The sequence below is a fragment of the Trichoplax adhaerens genome, genomic scaffold (genome assembly GCF_000150275.1).
Source record: "Trichoplax adhaerens TRIADscaffold_5 genomic scaffold, whole genome shotgun sequence".
Classification (NCBI taxonomy): Eukaryota; Metazoa; Placozoa; class Uniplacotomia; order Trichoplacea; family Trichoplacidae; genus Trichoplax; species Trichoplax adhaerens.
Window position 1 is genome coordinate 2,192,548 of NW_002060947.1, and position 25,285 is coordinate 2,217,832.

The window sequence follows — 25,285 nt, forward strand, 5'->3', positions numbered from 1 at the left end:
ATCGTACAACTAGTACTCTACATACTGTACCGAGTGACTAATTTACTTCATTCGGAGTTCCTGTATCTTATTTTAGAGTACTGAACATAGATAATTGATTTGCCGCCTATATTTTTAATATGTCGCTACAATAGTCTTACTACATACATAGAAGAGTTACAAGTTTGGCATCCGTTATTAGAGTTACTATAATTATAGTTAAAGAACCAACAATATCAGTATTATAATAGGCTTTACCTTTTATTAACTGTATATTTGGTTATATAATAAAGTAACAACCACAGCACGGCTGATCGATGTTTTATTGTTAAATTTTACACAGGAGAATGTACAAAATTTCTTAAATGGGTGCCAGCGTTTAGGTCTAGAGTCATGGCAATTGTTCTCTTCTCAGGAGATTGTACAGTTGGCAGAGAACGAAGAATATAAGTAAGTTATGCGGTGTATTAGTTACTTGTATTGCATTTCAATCTTTTCAATCTAAAGTGTAAAATTATTTTTTGATTACTGCAGCTTCTACGATGATAAGGCTATCATTAGACTTAAACATGTGAGTATCGTAGACGAAGATTAATTTAATTGTTTAAAATATTTATCATATTCTATCAATGTAGCTGCTGGTCTATCCTGTTATGACCTAAAGCTGTTGCTCTTATCTCTAATTTATCTTTTGTTGTAGTAGTGTAAATTTACAATGATAACTACGCAAGATTTTATTAATTGTAAAATACTCTTGCAGTTTCTTTCTACAATTTATTACCTTGGATTGAACGCTAATCAACAAAGAGATTTTACCGGACCATACTTAGATCTAGCTGTTATGAAAGATATAATAATTGATAATGATTCGGTGGTAAGGAGCTAGATGCATGCTTTAATTCTAAACATTTTTAGCTTTCTAGTACCTTCGTTGTCCTTAGCATTTAATTAAATACTTGTTAGTAAAATTTGATCAATTTATTTACGATATGTAAGTGAAGTACTACATATATTTTCGTCCCGCTAACCAGAGTGTTTATCGTATATATGGTTAATTAGACTTATTATGTTTGTAGGATGCCAAGTCAAAATTTAACAGTCCGGAAACGCCTGACCGTCAATACAATAACAGTTACAGTAAAAAAATTAATGGCCAGCAGCATCAATCACTAAATGGATTGCCTTATTATCAGAGTGCTGTGTCGCCAACACATCCACCATCACATGTTAGTTGATATCCTACAATTATATTCAGCCTGATGGCATGTATTATTTGATAAACAAATATTAATTTTAACTCTGACTTTTCAAATTCGCATAAAATAAAATAGACGAATGGGTATGCAAAATTTTCATCGGAAGAACGTCATGATGACTTAATTGTCTTAAAGCTAAGAGGTATACCTCATGACAAAGATCATTTTGGATTTACAGTTTCAGAAGAATACACCATCGCGGGACGTGCGTTACTGATAGACAGTGTCAGTTTAGGTAATGCTGTGTATTCATCATTTATATCCGTTCGTGTTGAATCGGTCTTGCATATCGCTTGAATTTGTCGTGAGCAATATAAGGGCTTACGTTTAAAATTCATCATTTGCTATGTGTCTCAGTATAGATATAAACTGTGCTTGAACCGTATTATAGGGAGTAGAGCAGAAGCAGAAGGGTTACGAATCAAAGATGAAATAGTTTGGATAAATGGGGAAGATGTACTGACAAAGTCAATAGATGTAATTCACGACATGATTACTGAAGTAAGCTTGAAGTTTCAACGTGTAGTTTGTCAGTAGCTCATACATAGTGGAACCATAATTTGGTAATTAATATTTTTAATGAACAATCTGAACCTATTTTAACAGGGAATTAGAAATAGTAACCTTATGCTGAAAATTCGCCGTCATCAAAATCTATATGGTAAGATTTGAAGATATTACCTTAATAATCCTTTACTGCTTTGCTAATAATTTAACGACACTGCCATTTTACGAAATTAAATTAATTTCGGTGATACCTTCAAATACCGCATAATGTAACTGTGAATAGTTTAATTACTAATTTTTCACTTACCGTATACAGGAGGCAGATCTCCTAACGAATACTTTCCCATTACACCACTGATCACTAAAAACTTATTTTTTTATTGATGTATTGCAGGTGCGAAAGATTTCAGTGATACAGAAAGCATGGCATCATCAGTTGGAGATAAACTAATATTACCTGAAGAGAATCCTATATGGAATAGCGTAGTTCAGGAAGCTGAAGAATATAATCAGGAATTATTATATAATGGAGACGATAAACAGTCAAACTACAGTTTAAACGAAAGCGAAGATGGGGATGCTATTTCTGATATAGAAACTTTGAGTAGCCATTCAGTTAATAAACCATCAAGTCCAAGATTAGAAAATCGTAATAGAGGATTTTCTATAGGTTTAAAACCGCTTAAAGATGAATATAATACTTCAGATCACGATAACACTGATAACAGCCATGATGAAAACCGTCGTTCTTCACCTATGAGTGAGCAAAAACCTTATCGGAGATCCGCACAAATAACTAGCCTAAGGGTAAACCGAAAAACTGAAGATAAGATTGACAAGATTGATGATAACGTTAAAGATACGACAAAATTTAAAAATCAGTCACATCGAATTAGAAGTCTTCCACGCTCCGTACGCGGAGAAACTCCGCAACCACTTAAGCAAGACAAAACTCCTGAACGAGACTCACCGAAATTAGTTAAAGATTTAACTAAAAACAGAACGGTGTCACCAAACTCTGAATCTAATATTCCAAAAAATGTGAGTCAGCCGCATCAGAAAAGAGAAAGTACAAATACGATAGTTTCCAGTAGAAAATCAAATGATGTCGTTATACAATCCAGAAGGCAGACACCCACTCCTACACGCGGCCCTTCCCCAATTGTTAGTCAAGACCAAGGGCATTCAGCTAGCCGAAGGATTCCCTTAAGAATGAGAGGAACTTCACCTGCAACTGTTAATCATGAGGAGCGACAGACGCCCAATATTCAGAGTAATAAGACGCCTGCTCGAATCATTAACAGAACTACGCCGTCAAAGAAGGTTTCATCAGCGCCTGCAGTAAGAACTTTACCAGTTAAGAGTAAGACGCCAAGTGAACCGACAGTTGATCCGGCTCCACAAGTAAATCAGCGAAGCATAGAAAGAAATAGCCCAGTGGTCGAAAATCGGCCGAGTCCTTTTCATAGTAGACCGTTGAGAAGTACCCAATCGCGACTACCATCAAGGCCAAATTTGCAATCGAAAAATATAACACCTGCTTCGTCTGCTAACCAAAACCGGGAAGCAAATTCATCTAATAACAATGTTCCCGCTAAAAGTCCCATTACTGCACCACCAACTCGTGTTAATCGTCCTTCATATGGTAGACAGTCACCTGCTATGAAATCTACTGATAGTGAACCTGAGATACCACCTCCAAGGAAGACAAACAATTCTTCTAGCAATAAGCAAGTATATCCACCGAATTCCCTACGTAATGCTATTCCACCTCGACGAAATATAACAAATCAGCCCAGCAAGGGAAATGCTATTCCTAGTAACCAACCATATGGACGTACACAGCGAAGTGAAACTTCTACCAAGAATTTTCCAGTTCGTGCTACTCCGTTGAACACGAATTCTTCTACGGAGTACAATCTTTCGGCTGCTCCATCTAGAAATCCCCCAGTTGCTGATCAAAATAATCGCGCTTATGATTCCAATAATTTATATAATAAAAAAGTTAATGGGGATCATCAAAATTCTAACGGGCAACCTAATAATCCGCACGGTCGATCTGTGCTGGCTCATCCAGTAAACCGGAATACCTTTAATTCTAGAACAGCGGATCGCAACGTAAATGTCCCAGTTCAGTCTCTTAATAATCCGAGTGGGTATCATCCACGTTCAGGATTTGGATACCCTGTAAATCCCAATGCTAATCCTGGATTAACACCTCCTGCTAGAAGGCAGCCTACAACAAATGGTGGATTTAACAAGCCAAGTTAGTACGATACTTATACTAATACAATAGTTTTTTTGCTTGTTAAGATGGGCTATTTAGTAAGTAATGGTCGAAATATTATAAGTATCTTATTGTAACGCTATTTTAATTATTTATCAGCTGCCAGTGGACAGGGTTCCTATGGTAACCCTTCCAAATTAGATCAAAAAAGCCCAATCAGCAATAGCCAAAGTAAGTTCTCTAATTGTGATATCACAATTATTCATATTTTTCCCATAGTTTATTTAATTGCTTATAACTGACATTACGTTCCGGATATTTTACACCTTGTAGGTTTCAACAACTGGTCTTCCGTTTGATTTTCGTCATTTTTGCTGGTGTATTCAAGTTTTATCTACTTTTACCCTTTTATTAACTACCATTTATATTATAACTTAAGTTCATGACAACTAATGGTTACTTACAGATCATTTAATTAAGTTCGATTATTTTTATGTCTTTATCTGGTAATCCAGCTTTGTAAGTACAAATTAACGAAATCAAGGCGTAGTGTATGCTAAGTGAAGAAACCCTATTATGTTATGTTTCATAATTTGACATATGCTGCGTTCTTAATTTAAGGGAGAAATTGTAGATGATTTTTATAAGCTCAATGGATAATATAATTAGCGGATATACTCGTACTGATATACAGTGAGATCTTGCTTGAAAACAATTAAGTTAGAAATTTTTAATTTTATCATAATGATCTCAATTCAATTTTATTTTTATTTTACGAGCACAATTATTTGCCGGCTATTCGTACGTATGATCGCACATCATGTTCAGTAACTTTGCATATGAATTATAAATATAATCGCGATAACAGAATAATTTGCAATCAATGCAACGGATCCAAATGGTCAAATACCTTTCGCTTGTGATCAGCAGGGCGTTTGAACGTCTATGCCTACAATCACATGTAAAGGATAGATCAAATTTTGCGATTGTCTTGACCGACTTATTGAAAAATATATAATGTAAAGACCGATGAACGATGGGAAACTTAGGTGCAATTTTTCACGTTTCCAAATGTGAACGCCGGTATTACTTAGATTATAATCCGGGATTAACGATAATTATTCTTTTAAGGATAGAATGTACTATTGTACTGTTGTACGTCATAATACAATAATACAATTATTGTAATCATATACTTCAATGCATTTACTTGTATATTGGCAGATTGTAGCTTATATGGTTCTGTGAGGTAATTTTAAAATCCGTATATACTGTAAATTTGCTTATACTTGTGTGCTAATTATATTAACTTTATATTTATAGCAATAAACGCCTTATTGCTGTTGTGTAGACATCAATGTGATCTTACATGCATACATCACGAGCAAATAAATTACTACTACGATTTTATAGCGTCGAAAGTAATTTTATTGGGTTGTTTTAGTGATCCATTACTAACACCGGTAAATAGAATCACAGCAGGTATTAAACTCCGTATGCATGGAGAATCGGTTTATATAAAGCTTTGGTACATGACTTACAGTAAGATGATATGCCAAAGTAGTGATAGTACCATTTTATGGCTATGAAATGTATGTACAGTGCGTGATATATATGAAGATTCGATTGTTCAAATTTGACTTATTGAATTTACCAATGGACTCCTTGAAACTGCAGGCGAAATTTGATAGTTTTAGCACGTATAGGTTGACACAGACATTTCCTTACTGGTACCGTATAATAACGGTGTTACTTATTTATCAGAGTCTTACAAACTTGAAGATAGCTACGATCTCGATCACGAAATATGCATCCCATATCGTATTTATACAAGATAAGTGAATTAGAGTATACAGGGATCAATATTTACAGAAAGCAATTTTAATGTTATCTTTCAATGAATTTCCGTACTAGACTTCTTTAGATATTGATTTCAAATCCGAATAGCTTACAGAAATTCTATCATTAGTACAAAATAATTTGCAGATAGATATGTGTATACTGTACATATAGTTATAACATCGACTTTTGCGAGATATCACTGAAAGCATGCAGAGCAGTGACATACAAACAGTTAATTGACGTGATGTGCCATGAGTTGGGGTTTACACTAGTATCAATGATATATGTTGGATACTAATATTGTTATTTATTAAATTAAAGTTAAATTTACTTTTCTAAGTTGTAAAACCTTCAACGCTTATGAATTACCATGATACCGAACTGCGGCCTTGAATTTCTAACGTGCACTATTACTATGAAGCAATCAATATTATTATCTCATTACTATAAAATTTCAATCCAAAAATCTTAATTTATCTACCATCTGTTGTTTATTTTTGAAAAATCCATTAATAAAATTGATTTCAAGTTCAGGATGAAAATAGTTGTGAGTCATTGAAATAATAATATTGCTGCATGTATAACATCTCAGTAAATAAGTTCAGCAGCATTAACAACATTTTTAATTTAAACCGCAAATTTTAGAAAATTTTATATAATTGCGTTATTACAACAGCATAATCTAATTTACAGATTTGTATCCATTTTGGTTTCAAATTTTCTAGCGGTTGTCTCATTTGTCGGCTGATCGTTAACGGAAAGACTTAGTATAGGTCGAGGTACGATAGGATTATAATCCCAAATTGGAAAATTACGCTTATAAAGATTCATGCATATTGTATCGTGTGCTTTTAATTGCTTATCAAAGATACACTTCATATGCCCGTGAGTTCCTATAAATGAAAATATTCAACTTTTACCGAACCATATTATATAACTAAATGAAATTATTTAAGCAAATAACTTGTTGTAATAGGATTGGCAAACCTAAAGCTTCTTTAATATGACCACGACGACCGAACTTGCTATATAACTCAACGGGTTTGAACCACGCAATATCCTCTATAAACGATAACAAACAGCGTTCACATCAATGTCTAAAATCCTATGCTTAATCATGGGATATGACTGCTATCCCTATCACTCACCTCTGTTAAAGAACATATATCGGATAACAGCAATCCTTTTATGAATTTTATAGGGGTGACCGCTTAGAACGATCTTCTCAACAACAGTTCTATCAGGATTAACGTTTAATAATGATCCAGTAGCAACTAAAGAGAATCCTAAGAACGCATTTGTATCAATTGCAATTACAAAATTTTGGTTACATTGCCATCACGTTAAGAGTCAATAAGACTATACATAAGAGGATTTAATCAATCATAGCTAACCTCCGTCTTCATTTTCTCTAAATACAATAACAGGAGCAGGAGGAAACATAATCGGGCAGTACATAGTCGCAACTATTGCTTCATTAGTACGGAAAAATCTTTCCAACTACCATTCAACATAATACATTTTCCATCATTTAGAGTATTTAAGACTAGACGGTGATATTAAATATATCTAATTTCTACAGTTATTAATAGTACTTTGTGCTTATTTCCTGTTGAATGTTGAGAAAACATTGGACTTGCCGAAAAGCGCCGAAATCCTACTTGAAACATCATTCTATCCTAGTTATGTTTTGGAAGAGAGTAATCATCAGCATTTATGGTATCTTTGTTTTAATATGAAATTGTCAATTGCGCACGAAAGTCATTATCATTCAATCGTATTAACATACATTTGATTCGATTGTTCCAGAGTAATAAGCAGTCCGTTGTAAAACAAAATTTAGCACAGACATCTGCAATACGACAATAAGTATAACTTTAAAAGAGATGTTTAGTAAATGTGCCGACTTTTCGTCTAAACTTGCCTTTTGTTCATGTTGTAACAGACCAAATATTACTAATGGCCTATGAGTTTGAAGATTATCTGCGTGGGAAGGTATAAGTCAGATTTTTACAGGAACCTTTACATTTTTGTCTGTTTTTCTAATAGATTAAATTTACAGGACGCTGACCTGCAATATCTCTCGGAACATTCTTAATATGAAGTGTCACGTACCACCCTATCTATAATATATATAAAAACAGAGATATTAAAGAATACAAATTCTATTATTAATTATAAGTAACATTCTTGCAGAATTAGTTACCTGGACATTAGATTCTTCATTGGATGACAAGATAACCTTCCTTGTATGCTTGAAATTCTGAAATTGAAATATTCTAGCGAGCAAACAGAAATAAACCAAAGCAGTCAGAAGCTACAATATCCTCAACAGCTAATTTATACATCAATAATTTTACACAAATATAAAATCTTTTCATTGGCATGATAAGAAAACAAGAAGATACCTGGAGTAATCCCTAGGCAAGTCTTCCTTGGGATCCCAGGGAGAAGTTCTAAAGCTCCGTAAGCCCCGATAGCTTGAAAAATATTAATATTTAATTGCTACCATTACGCGTACAAATAAAGGATTTCAATTTAATTGAAACTATATTCCTAGTTTTATGAGCATTACTCAATAAATGCTTCTCTAGCTGGAATATTAAGTGGCGTATCAATCTCATCTGGAAAAGTACGGTCTTCCTTTTCTGCTCGCATCTTTTCTAACCTTTAATAAACATAATAGCGCTATTTAATGAAACTTTACTGGTTGTATAAAAACCTATCTCACAGAAATCATACTCGGTTCTTTCTCTTTCCCAGTCCATTTCTTGATCATAATTGATAGCATCTCCATCCATGACTGTTGAAAATGTAACCGTTTTAGATTCGCCTTCATGGCTGCTATATGCCTATATAGGAAGTAGTTGTCGTGTTATGCCTTTAATGTAGTAAGTTTTAAAAATTTTGCCAACATGATAACTTACTGGCGAAGCAGGCTCGTCGTGGTCGTATTCAACGGCATCAGGAATATCATCGTTGCTGAAATTATTTTCATCGTCGTCCGCATCATCATCCTTGGAAATAGGAGGTCAACTTGGTATTAGTACTGGTTACAAGACACTACACATATGTCCAATTGTCCATTTGCACATATATAAATAGTATAAATAAGGAAATATATCAATACGAACGAGGCCATCGTTTTCTTCGTCATCACTTGCTACGATCCAACAAGCTTGATAACTTGATGTACCCGCAGGAACTGCAAATTTTCTATTACGTTTCATTTTCTGTTTCCGTTCTTCTGCCATTTTAGAGAATTACAATAAAATAATTCAATAATTACATTTATCAACATGAATCGTTTGTTATTTTAATATTTCACTCGTAACTATTTTAGCATAGATTACCATCTGCTTGTTGCAATTCTTCTTCAGTTGGCCATGTCTGCTCATCATTTAAGGTATCTATGTCAGCTTCAGCTATAAGGGTTTCCTATTAATTGATACGGAATAGTGCTTTTTAAACTTCTTTCATTTAAAATTCATCGTCAGCATGAATACATCTAGGCTAAATAGGTTAATTGTTATATCCCATACTTGCATTGCAGGATCAGCTTCATCTAATACTCGCATATCTTCTTCCATACTTTCAATCTATGTAATCGACATTATAAAATTACACTAAAAATCTTTCTTTACTCGTAATAGATATTTTATCACGAGCAGTAATTACTACCTGATCAGTTGAGGATCGTCTGCTGTTTGAGTTTAGCGATGGATTTGGTGGGGCAGTAATCTAATTATTAAAATGATAAGGATACTTGAAAAGTACATATGATTATATCTATATTGAGCTCTGCACAGTAAATCTGATCTTCGTTATATTATCGGAGACAATAAAGATACGTTCACAATGATCTTTGCATGCAGTAATTCGTTAACCGGTTATTGAGTTATACTTTTATGCTTGGCATAGGTTTTAACTTACCTTTAGTAATTGATATTCGCCACTTCCAGGTATGTATACGAGATTGTTGGCTGATAATGAATGTCCACGTAGATATCCTGTTACTTGTAAAACACCATTGTCGCTACTGTCGCATTCATTAAATTCAACTGTTTCAGCAAGCAAATACGGCCGAATTTCACGGTATGTTATCTTTTGCAATTTAGTGGTAGCAGCAATGCGAAGAATCCTTTGCGCATCCTAAATTATATGTTTTTTTACATTACCATACGGTTTTAAAAGTTTGTGTAACAAAGAAATTGCTTTCAACCTGTTGAGTGTCCAAATGAAACCATTTTTCCTTGGAAAATCTTAAATATCAGATAGAAATAATTCACTCGGTTAGTAATCACTCATAACTGTAAGGCTAAGTTCTTACAGAGTTTAAAACTGATGCTATTGCTAGTCCGAATTTGAGACAAGACGAAACAGGTGGACAATATGCATAGTATATTATATTGCGTTTATGATTACTTTTGTAAGACAATTTTTTGGATATTTCTTTTAATTTCATGCTGTTTTTTGCCACTATGGTTGATTATTCCTTGCGCCGTAACAATAGAAGTCGGCAATCCTTGTGCAAATAGACATGAAAGGCAATGATGTCCATACGAATCGATAATCTCGTTACTTGCGGAAAGAACAAATAATATCGTATCTGCGATCTAATGATGTATATACATACATATTTAGATATCATGGTACTGCATATTAAACGACAAGCATATTTACGAGTATCTTATAAAGTGCTCATTGGTTGACTTTGTTATCATGTGAATGAATATAGGTCATTTAGGAATCAATGCTATAACCTTTGCAGCGTCTAAACAAGCATATAGATCTTTTAATGGTGGTTGCAATATTGTAAAAGTTGCTTTATACGAATTCGACCTAAGTGATAAGATAATGATACGGCCATTAAGTATAATACAGATAGACGTTTAAGGTAACGTAGCAATACACCATTATATTGTACAGTACAATACTTGCACAATTTTGCCCGAGGCAGTTGATATGCGTATCTAGATTCCAAGTTGTACTTACACTAGTGTAGTACCGGAATATCCCTTAATGATATTGGCCGTCTCGTCACACGAAGTTATATCATTTACAATTTTATTGCTGTCAACTGCATGCAAGCTTAGTGGGATAACAGCCTAAAATGTCATAAAGTTATTCAGTCAGTACCAATGATTGTTATTTTGTTGATGGTTCTATCTGCAACTTACTATGATATGAGGAACGGAGCCAAGGTTTCCAATACCTCTTTTCTTTGTTAAAACTTCTTGACGTTTATGCTTACGAATTTGACTAAGCTATCGGTTTGAATATACGTAAGGAAATGTTAGTAAGAATCATTCAACATTAAAAGACAAAAATGCCAAATTATAGAGGCAAAATATAGGACTATTCTTCCTGTAACTGATGCAAATTAACTAGGTTTTGATCCTTATCAATGCATTGACTGTATATTATGTCTTCCAATATTATTATCAAGCTATACCAACCCTATTTTGGCGTTGTTGTTTACTCAAAGCATGATGTAGTCGACGTGATATTGATTTAGCTCCGACCCTTCCTAAAATCGATAAAATGGCACAGGTATAACAACAACTCTAACTCTATTCATTAGTTATATCTTGTAGCTTGATTGATAGCCTGCTAATTATAACAATTACTGTGCATTTTGCATGTAGCAGTACAAAATCCTAAAAGTGGCTTGGATAGCTATTAGGATTAACGGTAATCCAATATACTATAATTTAGTATGTTCAATATGCATGCGAGTAGTTTGGCAACTCCAATCACTATAATCACGTCAAGATACTGTACTGTATATAACAGAATGGAACGAGCTAGTACCGCTATTGATTTCGTCCAGCTTTCCTTTACTACGATGCTTTCCATGTTTGTGACTTTTATTTGTTTGTTTGAAAGGACCAGGCCTGTGTTTCACCTGTGCATCAGCCATTTTTGTCGCATATAACGTTGCAGAAAGAGAGCTGGACAGCGATGATAATGGCTTGAGCTGCCGGTGCCTGTTTTAGATCGATCCTGGATCTGCACGCCTGATGTCTGTCCACTTGACATCTGAAGCCCGAGCAGATCACTAGCTCGGAGTACAGTACCGTACAGTACAGTACACTACAGTGTACAGTGTACAGTCATAGTCTATCGGTCACGATTTGCGACCCTATTCGAGACCGTGATCAGTTAGTTGTACACGTCACTGCTAGCGTTGTCGAGGACCTTCTACAGTACTATACTCTGTGTACTGTAGCATTGTACTGTACAGTACTATAATGCTTGTACATAATAACAGACTGTACAATACGTAGAGTGCGTCGCTATCATAATTACGGTGTACAGCATGTACTGTCCTGTCCTGTCTTGCACAGTACACTGTGAGAGTCACAAGGAGACTCGAACTGGAGAAAATCCCCCATTTTTCCCTTGACTAGAGAGTCGAAAACTGTGCAAAATAGATGTCGTAAAAAATTTTCCATTTTAGTGTAATCGATTCTTAACTGGCGACATTTATATTGCAAGTAGAGTTACAGTCTGTACTGCACCGTACTGTAGTTTTGAAATTTTCACATTCGCCAGATCGAACAGGAAAGCGAATGTTGTTGTCGCCATTCTTCTATTTACTGACGCATAGGACTGAAAATCTGCTGGTACATCATCTCCAAAATCGATTATTTCTTCAAGCAAGGACTGATAGAAGATGGATAGAAGGTTTAATATGCTAAATGATAAGATAACTGATCGATTTGAATGCCATGCTTCAGCTTACTTTAGAATTTAGTACTACGAATATGCAATATATAAGTGGATCGTTGACCTATAATGTACTACGTGGCTGCAAATGCTAAGTTTTCCAAAGCTACAACATGCTCGTTAGAATAAAATTGACAGTGATAGAAGCTTGTACAGCCCTCGCACTATCATTTGAAGCATATGTACGTTTATCTTTACTGAAACTACAGTGAAGATGGCCACATCAAGCCGTGCAAGGCATAGTAGATAAGTGACTCTTGCTTGATGATATTATGGAAAAAATACGTGCACCCATAAGGAGTTCAATCTGTTAAATACCAATGTGGTTATTTACCATTTCTTGCTTTAGATCCTTACTGGAGTACTATACTAGACATGCAGTAGATTAGTTATCAATTGCTTGAAATTAAAAACTCTTGCACTGGATACTTTGATGAATTAGATAGTACTTTGAAAAGATAACTTTTACAGAACATGCAGTCGGTTATCAATTGCTTGAAATTAAACACTCTTGCAGTTGGATAATTTGATGCATTAGATAAAACTTTGAGAAGATAGCTTTCAATGTCCGTACAACTGTATCGCATACATCTATATCCTGTTCTACACTATACTACTTTATCTGTTATACGTATATACTGTACATTACCCACTGAAGGTTGTGGACAGAAACGCTGACTTGTAAATAAACCCTTCTGCGAAATACGTATTCAACCTAGTATAGACACACCAGATTAACGCTGTAGCGAAGGATATACAATATTATCGACTGTACAGAATATGAATTCAAATACTGTACGTATAAATTGTTTAATGAACTGATTATAAGCTTACTTATTGCTTTCAAGATCCTTGTGCATATCTTGGTTGTAGTATGTAGTATTCACTATGTAGCGATAAGAGATGAGCTTAGCGATGCAATAATAATAAATGAGTGATAGAGTTCGCAAATCAAATACACAGTTATCTATCTACATAATCGTATACAAGGATTACATAGTTTTCTAGTTTTCTGCACATTGGGTCAATCTAATGGCGATGATTAGTAATTAGTATGATGCTTTTATCACATGTACTGTACTGCAAGCAGCTTGCAGTTCTATGCAATGATTGTTTTATCGTGTAATATCTTCAGTCCAACAAATACATCATTAATAATCAATGAATTAATTTAGTTTGTAATTACCGCAAAGTTACTACAGTACATGATTCTACATATACAAGTAGACTACAGTAGCTATAGTAACAACATTTGCTCGAGGTGTCATCGGCATATCTTATTAAATTGAATGCTGTATATGAAAGTTCACTATTGTATCTTATACCTTATAACTGTACGAAAGAGATTATGATATTCAGACAGCAGACTCAGGGACATTTATCTACTGTAACTATAAAACTAATTTATATAATTGTTTATATTGAATCAAAGCATAATATATGTATATGTCAAGAATACTTTCTTCATCTGCTAGATATAAGCTGAGCGAATAGTTGTATTCGAGTATACGAGTGTAAATGTGGTACAGTATTATAATATGTTGTGTTATTTCGTACAAAGTAAATGCTTACTTCTACCTACAAATGGCAATCGTAAATGTAAATAATGAACGTACCGTATGACTTGGTTATATTGTTCCAATATTTAGGATATCTATAGACAATCATGAAGAGATGCATAATTCTGGCAAAGACTACATGACAAAATGTTTATCATCTTCTCGAAAACGTTATCAATACTTTCAGAGATTAATAAAATTCCGTGAGATGGACTTCGAATTTGCAATGTGGCAGATGTTATATCTATGCGTATCCCCACGCAAAGTGTTAGTGAAATTGAATAGCTTTAAGCTTGGGTTATTATCTGCAGTAAAAATAAAAATATAATTACTTTCTAGCTATGTATGATTATTTAAATAGCTAACGTAAGTGCTTTTTTGTTATACAGCTATCGCAATTTCCATTATCGCCATCGTAAGTATAATAAGCCAGATTAAGAGAGCTGTTGTGGTATCATATGTATGATGGTATACAGTAGCTAAATATATGTATAAAATTAATTTCGTTTCCTTACTAAAGAAATCGTAATATTGTTCTAACTGTATTCTTTAGTATCCCAGAGATTTAAATCGTAGTACACTTTATATAACATCAGCTAGAGTTTCATCTGATTTGCTAAATAGCACAGTACATTATTACGCGTAAATCCTAATGCACGCACACGACAGGAGATATTACTGATTCATTAGATTTATTAGTGATAAAACGGCATCTGTTATGAGTTTTCTGACCGTAACCGCCTTTCCACTTGACATCGGAAAAATTGCAGAAACAAAGCATCAATGGGCGAGGGATGATCCTGCATTTTTAGTTCTTTTAGCAATGGCGCTTTGCAGTAAGTTATACGCTGAAAAATCATATGTAGTTTATTTATTGTATCATACTTTTCGTAACAATTGATACGATGAACGAGCGAAGTTATTAGAACTTCAGATTAAATTTTGAAAATATCAAATCGGCTAAATTACTATAAGGTCTTACATGTATTATTTTTTATAACAGTTTCTTCCATTGGATTTGCTATTGTGTTAAAGCTTAATGTCTTGGCATTTGTAAAATTTCTATTTTGGGTCATATTTATCGACTGTATTGGTGTTGGGCTTGCTATCGGAACTTTACTTTGGTAAGTACAACTAAGCGATGCTAGTGACTGCTTCATCAAAGCGTTTTTATACACTTTGCGAAATTTCTACACGTTTGATATACAAAATATTAGTACGAATCTCACGATTCACAAATTATGGCAGGTTTATCACAAACAAGTATCTCAAAGAAAAGCAATCGCATGGAAGTGAGCAATCTGTAGAATGGCTTTATTCATTTGATGTCCACCTGAATGCATTTTTCCCGTTATTAATTGTCCTTCATGTTGTTCAGATGATCTTTATGCCTGGTAAAGACTGTGTAATATAACTTACTGTTTGTTTAATTAACTAATTATTTTAATTATAATCATTAGTTACTTCTTTATGTCTATATCTTGTTACTTATTCCTATATCTTCTTATGAACAGTCATCATTGATCAACCGTACTTCATATCGTGCCTTATTGGGAACTCGTTATGGCTAATTGCTTTAATTTATTATAATTACGTAACGTTTCTAGGATACAGTGGTAAGTGTCTGCTTTGCATGTAGCTAAATCTTTCTATCTACGCGTATATCAATAATTTAATTGGTATTAACTGGGATAATTGTATCGAATCTCTAGCATTGCCGTTTTTAAAGAATACAGTGGTAATCTTGTATCCCGTACTGGCTTTTATCTTAATTTATATCTTTTCATTAATTTTTGGATGGAATATTGGAAAAAGTGTCATGACTTTTTACAGGTATCGTATATTATAGTATTAAATACTTAATTAACATTGATTAACAACTTTGATTAACTGTAAATGGGATGAGATTCTTCATCAGATGTTGTGCAGTTGTTCTACGCTGTATGATTGAAAGAAGTTAATTAAATCTCTTTTAGAATTCACATGTTGTAAATACGAGTACTACCGAAGAGGAAATTTCGCTGTAAAATATATACTTTATAAACAGTATATATATATTTAAGTAGATGTACAACATTGCACACAAATGTATCTATCTAGAGAGAAAAAATGATCAAGTCGCATTGTATTGACGTGCCATCGAATAATTTGAAATCTGAAGCTTTACATTGCTAACTATTTTCGTTGTCGAACTTAATGTTGTATACGAACTTTTCTCTATTATATTTCTAACTTTGAAAAATGTAATGGCTCAGGATAGATTGTACTTTAATGTACGTATCATGAAGAATAAAACTGGAAATTGACGCAATACCGATTTAAATATAATTACTGATAATGCCATCACAATGTTCAACTTTGGTGTTATAACTTAGCGTTTGATACTTTATTTAACTTTATGCTAACAGCAGCTGGTACGCCAGACATCATCTAAAATATATTTAACGAGCATTAGGATTTATAAAATTATCAAGAATTACGCAAGAAATGATTAATAAAATAATCAAGAACTTTGCAATCAGTGATCAATATAGTTATCAAAAACTGTGCATAGTCATAGCAACACTATTAAGAACTGTGCAATCAAATATTTGCTGGTATTCCGAATGAAGATATGGGACATTTTCGGAATATTCTTCGGGTTTTTTGAGCCGCGTAAGTTTGTAAAATAATTAATAAATTCATTCGAATGTTGTCCTAATTTCACGACCATGTAGTGCCTGGACTGGTCTGAAGTTGTTAACCATTTCTCCACCTTCATGACATTCCAGGCTGCGGATTTCAAGTAGCTAGAAAGTAATTGATAACATTATCGTCTCAAAATTCCTTAGTAAAAAGAAACAAGCATGATTTATATCATTCAAATCATGTTATACCTGTTCTTCAGAAATTTCAATTGGGTGGCGAAGCATAATCCAAGTTACATTTTCGGTACATGGTGGAGTTGTTAATGAGCCTGGATATGTCCAATAATCGCAGAGATCTGATAGTAAAGCCGGATTATATCAATACACATCAAATGGATAATTAAAAAGAACATACTGCTATAGAAAATTAATTTTGTTACTCAACATTGATAAAGCAAATACGGAACGCTGTAACAAGATTGTTATTTCCATGATATATTGTAATGAGAAAGTAAGAGTATATGCTGTACCTTCTCTATCTGGCAAAATATCAATAGGGTGAATAACATCAATGGTGACCGGTTTACTTTCCTGTCAGGGGATCGGAATGATAACAAATATCTTTAGAACTTGACGGCAAATATCAGCTTAATAATTAAAATATCGTACCGCACTGCGTATATGACACAGTTCAGAGGTTACATTTTTTAATTGGTAGTTTTCTTTTCCAACCTAAATTTAAAAGGTAGTAGATTTCATTTCAGGATAGAAGTTAAAGAATTTTTAATGATAAGATACTGTATAATATAACATGCTATCTTCAATACAAGTAAATGCAGTAACTGACGTACTAATTCCAATGCATCTTGCTACAAAGATTAACAAATTTACATTCTTTTAGCTACTATTGAATCTATAGCATTTATCAACGGTTTTTAATAGTTACAGTTGCAAAAATTCCAACAACTGCTAATCCGTCCGGAGATTTGGTTGCCTCTGCAGCGTCTTTATACAGCGTTTTGTTCCAGTGTACGAAATGTATCTAAAAAGATATTTACGATGAAGCGATAACAGAATGTCAACATAAGTTGATACATGATCAGTCAAGGAATAAAAAACATTCTACAATAGCAACAGAATGTATACTCGTATTTTTTAATAGCTAATAAATAAGGTATACATGAAAAATATTTAACAATAGTAATAGAATGTTTATATATTTTGTAATGCTATTAAATAAGGTATACATAAAAGATATTCAACAATAACAACAGAATGTTTACATTTCGTAATCACTCTCAGAAAACAGTAATACGAGATCTATTGTTCATAAATTTTAACGAAATCTGGCATTTAAGAGTATAGTTTTACGTCTTCTGGTTTAAATCATAAAGGCTCGAGCTGTATAAAAAAATACTTTAGATATGTATGGTTATGGCTATATAATTGACTTTTAAATTATGAACATGTCCTATACAGATGTGGATAGTGAGTGTCACATTAATTGAATTAACAAGTTGCAATTCTGATTGTGACAAAGACACTCCCGTACACAATCTAACTAGTAACTGCAAGTCTTCTGCAATTTAGATCATGGACAGTTTATCAAACTATGTATATTCGTGCATCAGTTATACAATACATACGAAAATTAATGCAGGGCCGACTTAATGTAGAATTTGAAAGAGTTAAAGGCTAGTTATGGTACAAATACCATTCATTTGCAATGATAGATAAGTTACCTCCATAGGAAATGGAGTATGATCGACATCATGCTCAGATCCATGATCATTATCGTCACCCCAATGGGCATGAAATTGTACCAATTCGTACTCGTGTTCTCCCAATGGTCCTCCTCGGATAACTATATGAAATAAACACGATATGTCTAATGAATTAATATCATACAGCATGATAGTTCTTTTTATGCTACCGTCTAATTACGGACAAAAATTCATTTAATTTATGGCAATTTAACTTAAGTCAAAGAATTGAATGCCTTAAATTTGATATTAGCAACAATTATAACAATTACGAAGCCGAGCAATATCAATCACGTAATGTTCATAGGTTGTTTACAATTATTTTTACTAACCGCAATTTTTTCCAGTAGAAACCATGAAACTATGGCCTGTGTTGGATAATTCGCCTTTCTCACAGCAAACATAGTCGATATCTAACGGACGCTCGACCAGTTTGTGATCAAATACTTCTTCGCTAGTATCGAGGTTAATTGGTGATTGGCGATTTCCACTTGCAGATGGGTAAGTTTTATACCAACTATCTAGACATAGCCACAAAAAAGAAATTACAAGAAATAAGAGTGTTCATTCGAATTGATCAGTAAGTATAACATAAAAGATGTCTTCTTCAGTAATGTTGATTGATTGAATAAAATAGTAGACTGCTAATATATTTGATGCTTAAAAAATTAAATAATCAAGAAATTCAAGGTATTAGTAGTTGTTATACTATATGCATACTTGGGTCTTCGTAATTCCAAGACATGATAAAGATTGATAGTACACAAAAAGAGATGCAAAGGAAATATGAAGAAATGTTACGAAGAATGAAACAGATTAATATCTTGCAACAATTCGTTCTTTCTCACTCCAAAGTACTGGTATATATAGCAAGGCTCACAATTGTACGTACCGTATGTTGCATTATTTCATTCCTTTATTCACGCTATCTACTTGATAACATATGTAGTAATTAAATTAGCTAGTAGCGGTGAGATGGATTATTTATCATATATTATTGATTGGAAGTAATTACACAGTTACATATGTTCGTTATCTTGATGACGCCTTTATTGTCAACATTTTCTATACGTATACATCCTCCAAATTTAATTTCGATCTGTAAAAGTCTATACCGTAGTAATAGTTGAAATCACATAAGCGATACGAAAGAAGATTACTATTGTTTGAATAAAGGATCTACTATTTACAAATAGTAACTGTGACGTAAAATGCTGATACCACGAATGAATTTATTGACAGTACAATCATCGACAAGATTGTACGGTCGTAAATTCATTCTGTAATCACTTTCAGTAAGGTATGTGTTGATTTAATCGTACAGTTAATTATACCAGTACAGTTATCGTTGAGTTGTGAAAAGAACGTAGCCGACATTTGTAGACTAGACAATTCAATTAGCTGTACACTCATTAAATACATAGAAACATATTGCGCTTAATCCGATAAATGTGTCGATAGTGTGCTCATTGCCATTTGAAAATGATTCACTCTTCACCTGAGTTAAAATCTAATTATAAGAAACTTCATCAAAATCGTGGTATAAAAGCAACGAATTATAATAGCTTGAAATGAGTTTGGACCCTCCCTTGACTATACAGTACTCAGATATTGCTTGTTGCTAAACGCCTATATTGATATCAGTTTGAATAACAATTTCCATCGAGTTCGAACTTGTACGTTACAAATAGAATGCAAATTAATTAATTAATTAATTACGAAAGAATGCTATGAGCATAGGAGCATAGGTTATAAGATGGTTTTTGTACGTTAACCTTAATATCTTTTTTTCTGTTGATAAGTTAACTAGGAATGTATTGATAGCTAATGTTATACAATACTTTTATCCTAATTATCGTATGGTATATATCTTAACATACTGTATTTTATAATGTTATCTACGTAGTACAGTGCATTATTAATCTACGGACGTTTACGTACAGTACTGTAGCCAAGTCAAAATTTTCTTGGCCTAGTTTATATACAGTAAAGTTAGTAAGATTTAAAATGAAATTTATTGGAAAACTAGTAACAATATAGTAATGCTTATCCAGTCAGCATTCACTGTACTGTACAGTAGCTGTCATCGTATCTTAACTGTTTACCAACCTACCTTTGATGCAGCATATGCTGCCAGAAGGATATCGATATTCATTTACGTGTATAGTAGTAAGAACTGCTAAGAATACTATACGAGTATCGCTGTGTTGTTGTGCGTACTAGTTTGCTAGGTAAATACAGTAGTAATTGTTATCATAGTTCCAATATCCAAGATAGTCTTTAATAAAAGAATTATTTATAGACAAGCTTTTGCATGCGATTAGGAGATTAGGCGTAGAAGACGAACCCGCCACGATCTCATGTGCATAGCTGCAGAAGTACATAGCATGTAGTCGTAATGATAGTTGTACGGTACAGTATATTCAATCTAATTTACTAATTGAGAATGAGTTTCCAATTTTTAAATTTATGAATGCATGATCAATTTGCTATGGTCAGTCTGGTCTGCACGCCTTTTGTTCGCACACTGTGTACTAGTGTGGTCGATAATGAACACATTGGCAAGTGAGTGCCTGTTGTTGAAGACCGGACTTCATAAGTTGAGATGGACAACTGCACACTTTTATTTTTTGAAGGGGATGATTTGGAGAAGGAGGGAGCGAGGGGTCTATGATGTGTGGCTGAAGTATGGCATGATTATATGCCTATATGATTAGTCACGTAATAATATAAAAGTAAAAAGTTGCTATTGATCAATTTCTGCTTAGCAAAGAATACGAGATACCGCGGTGATCAACTTACTTAGTAGCATAAGTGGAATAGAACATAATTTAATGGTACGTAGAATTATGATGTCAGTATATTATCGAAAACATCAATCTGTGATTCGTTAATCTTTTGATAACACTGCTGTTAGATTTGATATTTATGCAAATTCAATATATCAAAACTATCGGAAAGAATAGAGTTTTATTTGGATTGCAATCGTATAAGTAATACAACATTATCGTGATTTCCAAGAATTCTTCAACGGTAGACTGGGAACAATACATGCGCGTATATTCTAGGTAGTACTGTAGATGTGCAAACCTGCAAACCTGCAAACAGGTCCAGTGGACAGGTTTGCAGGTTTGCACATCTACAGTACTACCTAAAATGTCCAGTAATGATGATGCCTGGCCTACAATCTACTCTATAACAGTTGGCCACAGCCTTGTCAAAATAGCATTTTGCAAAATTGCATAAGTTCAAGAATTCGATATAAATTCGTTGTTACTGTGTTTACTTGACTCTAAAAGTAACAAATATTAAATTACTGTACTATTAATCATTCATGGTGTTTACATGAGTAAATACAAATGTCTCCGAACTAGTGTAAACTTTACTAAAATGATGTCGCTCTTCCTTAGTTCCTTTCAGCTGGTGCATTTAGCATTCAGGGACTTCTAAGAATTTTCTCTCAAAGGTAGCAATTAAAATTAGAAGTCCCTGGTCATACTATACTTGAAGCTGGAAGGAATGAAACGTCGAAAGTCGAAAGGTAACGAAGGGTAACATCATTTCGTAAGACAATAATTATAGTTGATTGCCAATAGTCAGTAGGCCGTTCAGATTTAAATTTGATGTTGAGAGGTTTCAGTATGAAATTCTGAACATCAAGTTAAAATCTGAAGGTCCAATTACTCCAATAGTCAGTCACTGCAGAGTACAGTACTGTACAGTACTGTACACGTAAACTACAGTACTGTACAGTAAAGTAATATACTGTACACTGTACTATTGTATATTGTTGTACAGACGTACGTGCAGACGGCACAGAGCACTGTTTCTCTCTTTGGTAAGGCAGACAGACGGGACTCCAGTACTCCTACTGTACTGTACAGTGTACGGTAAGCTAAGGGCAACTTCATGCTTCGACCCTTCTAATCCACTTCTTCCTCGCTACGACCGCAACATGTATTCCATAACACAGCGTGCCACAGCACTTTTCACTTTTGCATGCACTGTGCTAGCTGTAATGACATTTTTATGCTTTTTATCAGTTCTCAATAAGGATAAATCGGTAAAGGTGCAGTTGGATGTAAAAGATGTAGCAGTGTAAGTGAGATTGAGATTCTATTTTGATGCTATGTGATAAAATCATTTGGAGAAAAAAACGTTTTATTAGATGCTTGATAATACTATACTATTGCATTAGACTGGAAGTACGGTACGGTAGACAGTACTGCAAATTGTATTAGTCAATTATGTAGAAAATGTCAAACGATTGGATAGTACGATGATCGCTAATAGATTAGTACTCGGTTTAAAACACTAATAGCTTGTATTAACTGTAAAGAAATGCTTGAATTGTTTATTGATCCATAATGGCAGTCTAGATAATAGAATTGTGATATTGGATGCAAATAATCATCAACTTTGCCCTACTACTATCCCAAGTAATAGCGATAATATATTGTTCTCCATCAGTCAAGTTAACATCTTCTTTTGGATTGTCTTTTATTAATGGTTTCGAAAAATGTCTAAAGTCAGCGTGGGTATGATCCTTCTACTGTGACAGGAAGATGCGACAGGGCGTTTGTAAGCTTCTCGATCAAGGCAGATATCCTTTTTCATGTTGACCTAGCTGTGTGAGAGATACACATACATTTTAAGTTTAAAATTAGTTATACTATGGATAGAAGTAATCGTCATTCGTTGACTAAACCTACTATACAAAATATCGTTAGTAGATAGTTCAACATTGGCTAATCAAATCAATTCTGTACGACTTTTACAATTATTTTCAACCCAGGCACGCTTAAGTATTTTTATCCAGGCACATCATAACGCCAGCATTATACGTGTATAATATAAATGAATTATCTTGCTGGCCATCTACTTAAAGTTAACAATACAGTACATGAAATAGTGTAGGCAAAATATACTCTACAGGCTGCAGCAGCACGCATATACTGTACTCTACGTACATGTCTATCATGGAATCTTATTGTACCAGGTAATACGTTACACAAGCATAGTTTTATCTTTTCTGGCACATCTATTGGATAATATACTGTAGTACATCGATTAGCGTAGGCTAAATATGCGATGCAACAGGATACCTTTTGCGTCACAGACTTTTGTTTTTATCCAGATAGTGCAGTAGACAAGTACAGTATCATTTTTCTGATATGCAGAAGTGACATTATAATGTCATGGACTTACAAAAAATGAAAAGTTCATGATGATATACTGATTAATGTAGACTAAATATATGTGGAGACGGTAGACCTTATACGCGTATATCTAGAAATCATGAACAAAATAGTTTAAATTTGAATCAACTTCATATAATACTATGCTGTGTGATGTGATCGTACCCTATCATCAAATGTTAGGAATATGATGATTAAAAGAAAGAATCTATCAATATTTTGTCACCAGAGTAGGATTTACTGTTAACGAATTAGAAAATAAGTTCTATTTCAACTATTAATCTGCATTTTGCCTTAACACCTTTTACATTTTACTCCGTTATTTAATTGGAACACTAAACAACTATTTATTTACCTCACAGCGGAATATAAAACGGATCGAAATGTGAGTATTTATATCGATGTTAACAGCGCCAACATCTTTATTGCATTATTCAACTCGGTGGTTAAATACGCTGGCTGCCGTAATATGTTGCTTGCAAATAGATGACGTTGTACATCGTATCTTTCTAGTATTTTTACAGTGTTACTTTATGAAAATACAATCTATGCTATTGAAAAAGTTATAATGTTCGCAAACGCCATACTACTGTACCAGCTATTGTAATATAGCACTCTCTAAATAGTAGAAAGAAAAGTTATTGTAGCTATAAAGCAGTAGAATAAAACCTGAGTGATAGCTGACAGATTTTGTGGGGTTGCCTCTACAATTACGTTTAACAATGATTTTGTATCGTCACTGTAAACTGTTGATCTTTGACTAACTTTTTAGACATGTTGCTTGACAGAATTTTATATTTTTATACCGCAATAGCCGTTAAATCAAATCGTACTATGGGATCGTATAATGCTTAAAGGTCATGATCCAAGACTAATCGTCACCGATGTTCCAGAATATGTCTTTACAGATGATGGTCATGGCTTAAAGTAAGACCCATTCTAATAGATTAACCTACCGTGTCATATATTGCATTGGCTGTCATAGTCATTCTACTGTATATAGTGTTTGTATGCATATGATATTTAATGTACTTATATATATTATACAGAATAACGTAATATTACTTACCTATCATATATACTGCACAACAGTAGAGATAGAGTTAGACACAGTACGTACTATGTAGTTACAATTGCTGATATATCATTGATTTGCTATTTCTAGGGGCCATAAGAATGTAACATTACGTCTATCCTGGAATATCATTCCGATTGCAGGGCTATTACCTAGAATTGATAGTGGGCACTATAGCTTTGCAATGCCGAATGAATACTTAAAAAGGCGGTCATACTAAAGGGAATAGCCAAATTATTTAGCATGTTGTATGTGTCAATAATTGCTACACTTTTAGTAGTTCCAGGTCTCACTACTAAATGTATGTATAAATACTAAAAGATGCAGTAATATAGATGTATAATATATCAATACGCCTATATACACATGTTATATATTTTATGATAGTTCATCAACTGTGTGTATTCATGCCTAATCATATAAGTGGTTATTAATTATGCAAACCTGTGACTATCAAGAGTTATGGCATAGAATACTAAATGATACATTTGGTAGTTTATGCCTAGATTACTGATTGCAT

At 33.6% G+C, this 25,285-nt stretch overlaps 4 protein-coding genes across 4 annotated transcripts; 2 read left to right on the plus strand and 2 right to left on the minus strand.

Annotated features, from left to right (window-relative positions):
• Positions 1-6,591: 6,591 nt before the first annotated feature.
• On the minus strand, positions 6,592-11,722 carry TRIADDRAFT_527 (uncharacterized protein; the record flags this gene model as incomplete). Its single annotated transcript, XM_002112780.1, has 24 exons — positions 6,592-6,704; positions 6,799-6,873; positions 6,960-7,097; positions 7,206-7,311; positions 7,407-7,490; positions 7,673-7,794; positions 7,883-7,934; positions 8,018-8,090; positions 8,220-8,291; positions 8,387-8,479; positions 8,554-8,663; positions 8,727-8,828; positions 8,979-9,055; positions 9,165-9,249; positions 9,354-9,410; positions 9,490-9,552; positions 9,745-9,963; positions 10,034-10,073; positions 10,237-10,427; positions 10,575-10,653; positions 10,807-10,919; positions 10,992-11,078; positions 11,271-11,341; positions 11,626-11,722. Coding segments are annotated over 24 exons (2,319 nt in total), but the record flags the coding sequence as incomplete, so codon positions are not given.
• A 2,519-nt stretch (positions 11,723-14,241) lies between these two features.
• Positions 14,242-15,951, plus strand: TRIADDRAFT_24802 (uncharacterized protein; the record flags this gene model as incomplete). Its single annotated transcript, XM_002112350.1, has 7 exons — positions 14,242-14,369; positions 14,492-14,517; positions 14,873-14,938; positions 15,106-15,226; positions 15,351-15,496; positions 15,617-15,718; positions 15,815-15,951. 7 exons carry the CDS (start codon positions 14,242-14,244, stop codon positions 15,949-15,951), a joined length of 726 nt encoding a protein of 241 aa, XP_002112386.1.
• Positions 15,952-16,691: 740 nt separating this feature from the next.
• On the minus strand, positions 16,692-19,237 carry TRIADDRAFT_63940 (expressed hypothetical protein; the record flags this gene model as incomplete). Its single annotated transcript, XM_002112781.1, has 8 exons — positions 16,692-16,891; positions 16,979-17,085; positions 17,260-17,320; positions 17,399-17,461; positions 17,676-17,771; positions 18,472-18,593; positions 18,825-19,013; positions 19,213-19,237. The coding sequence occupies 8 exons, from the start codon at positions 19,235-19,237 to the stop codon at positions 16,784-16,786; spliced, it is 771 nt and encodes a 256-aa protein (XP_002112817.1). The 3' UTR covers positions 16,692-16,783.
• A 4,772-nt stretch (positions 19,238-24,009) lies between these two features.
• TRIADDRAFT_25476 (uncharacterized protein) lies at positions 24,010-24,985 on the plus strand (the record flags this gene model as incomplete). The annotated part of the gene is made up of 3 exons (XM_002112351.1): positions 24,010-24,075; positions 24,505-24,617; positions 24,856-24,985. Coding segments are annotated over 3 exons (309 nt in total), but the record flags the coding sequence as incomplete, so codon positions are not given.
• Positions 24,986-25,285: the final 300 nt, after the last annotated feature.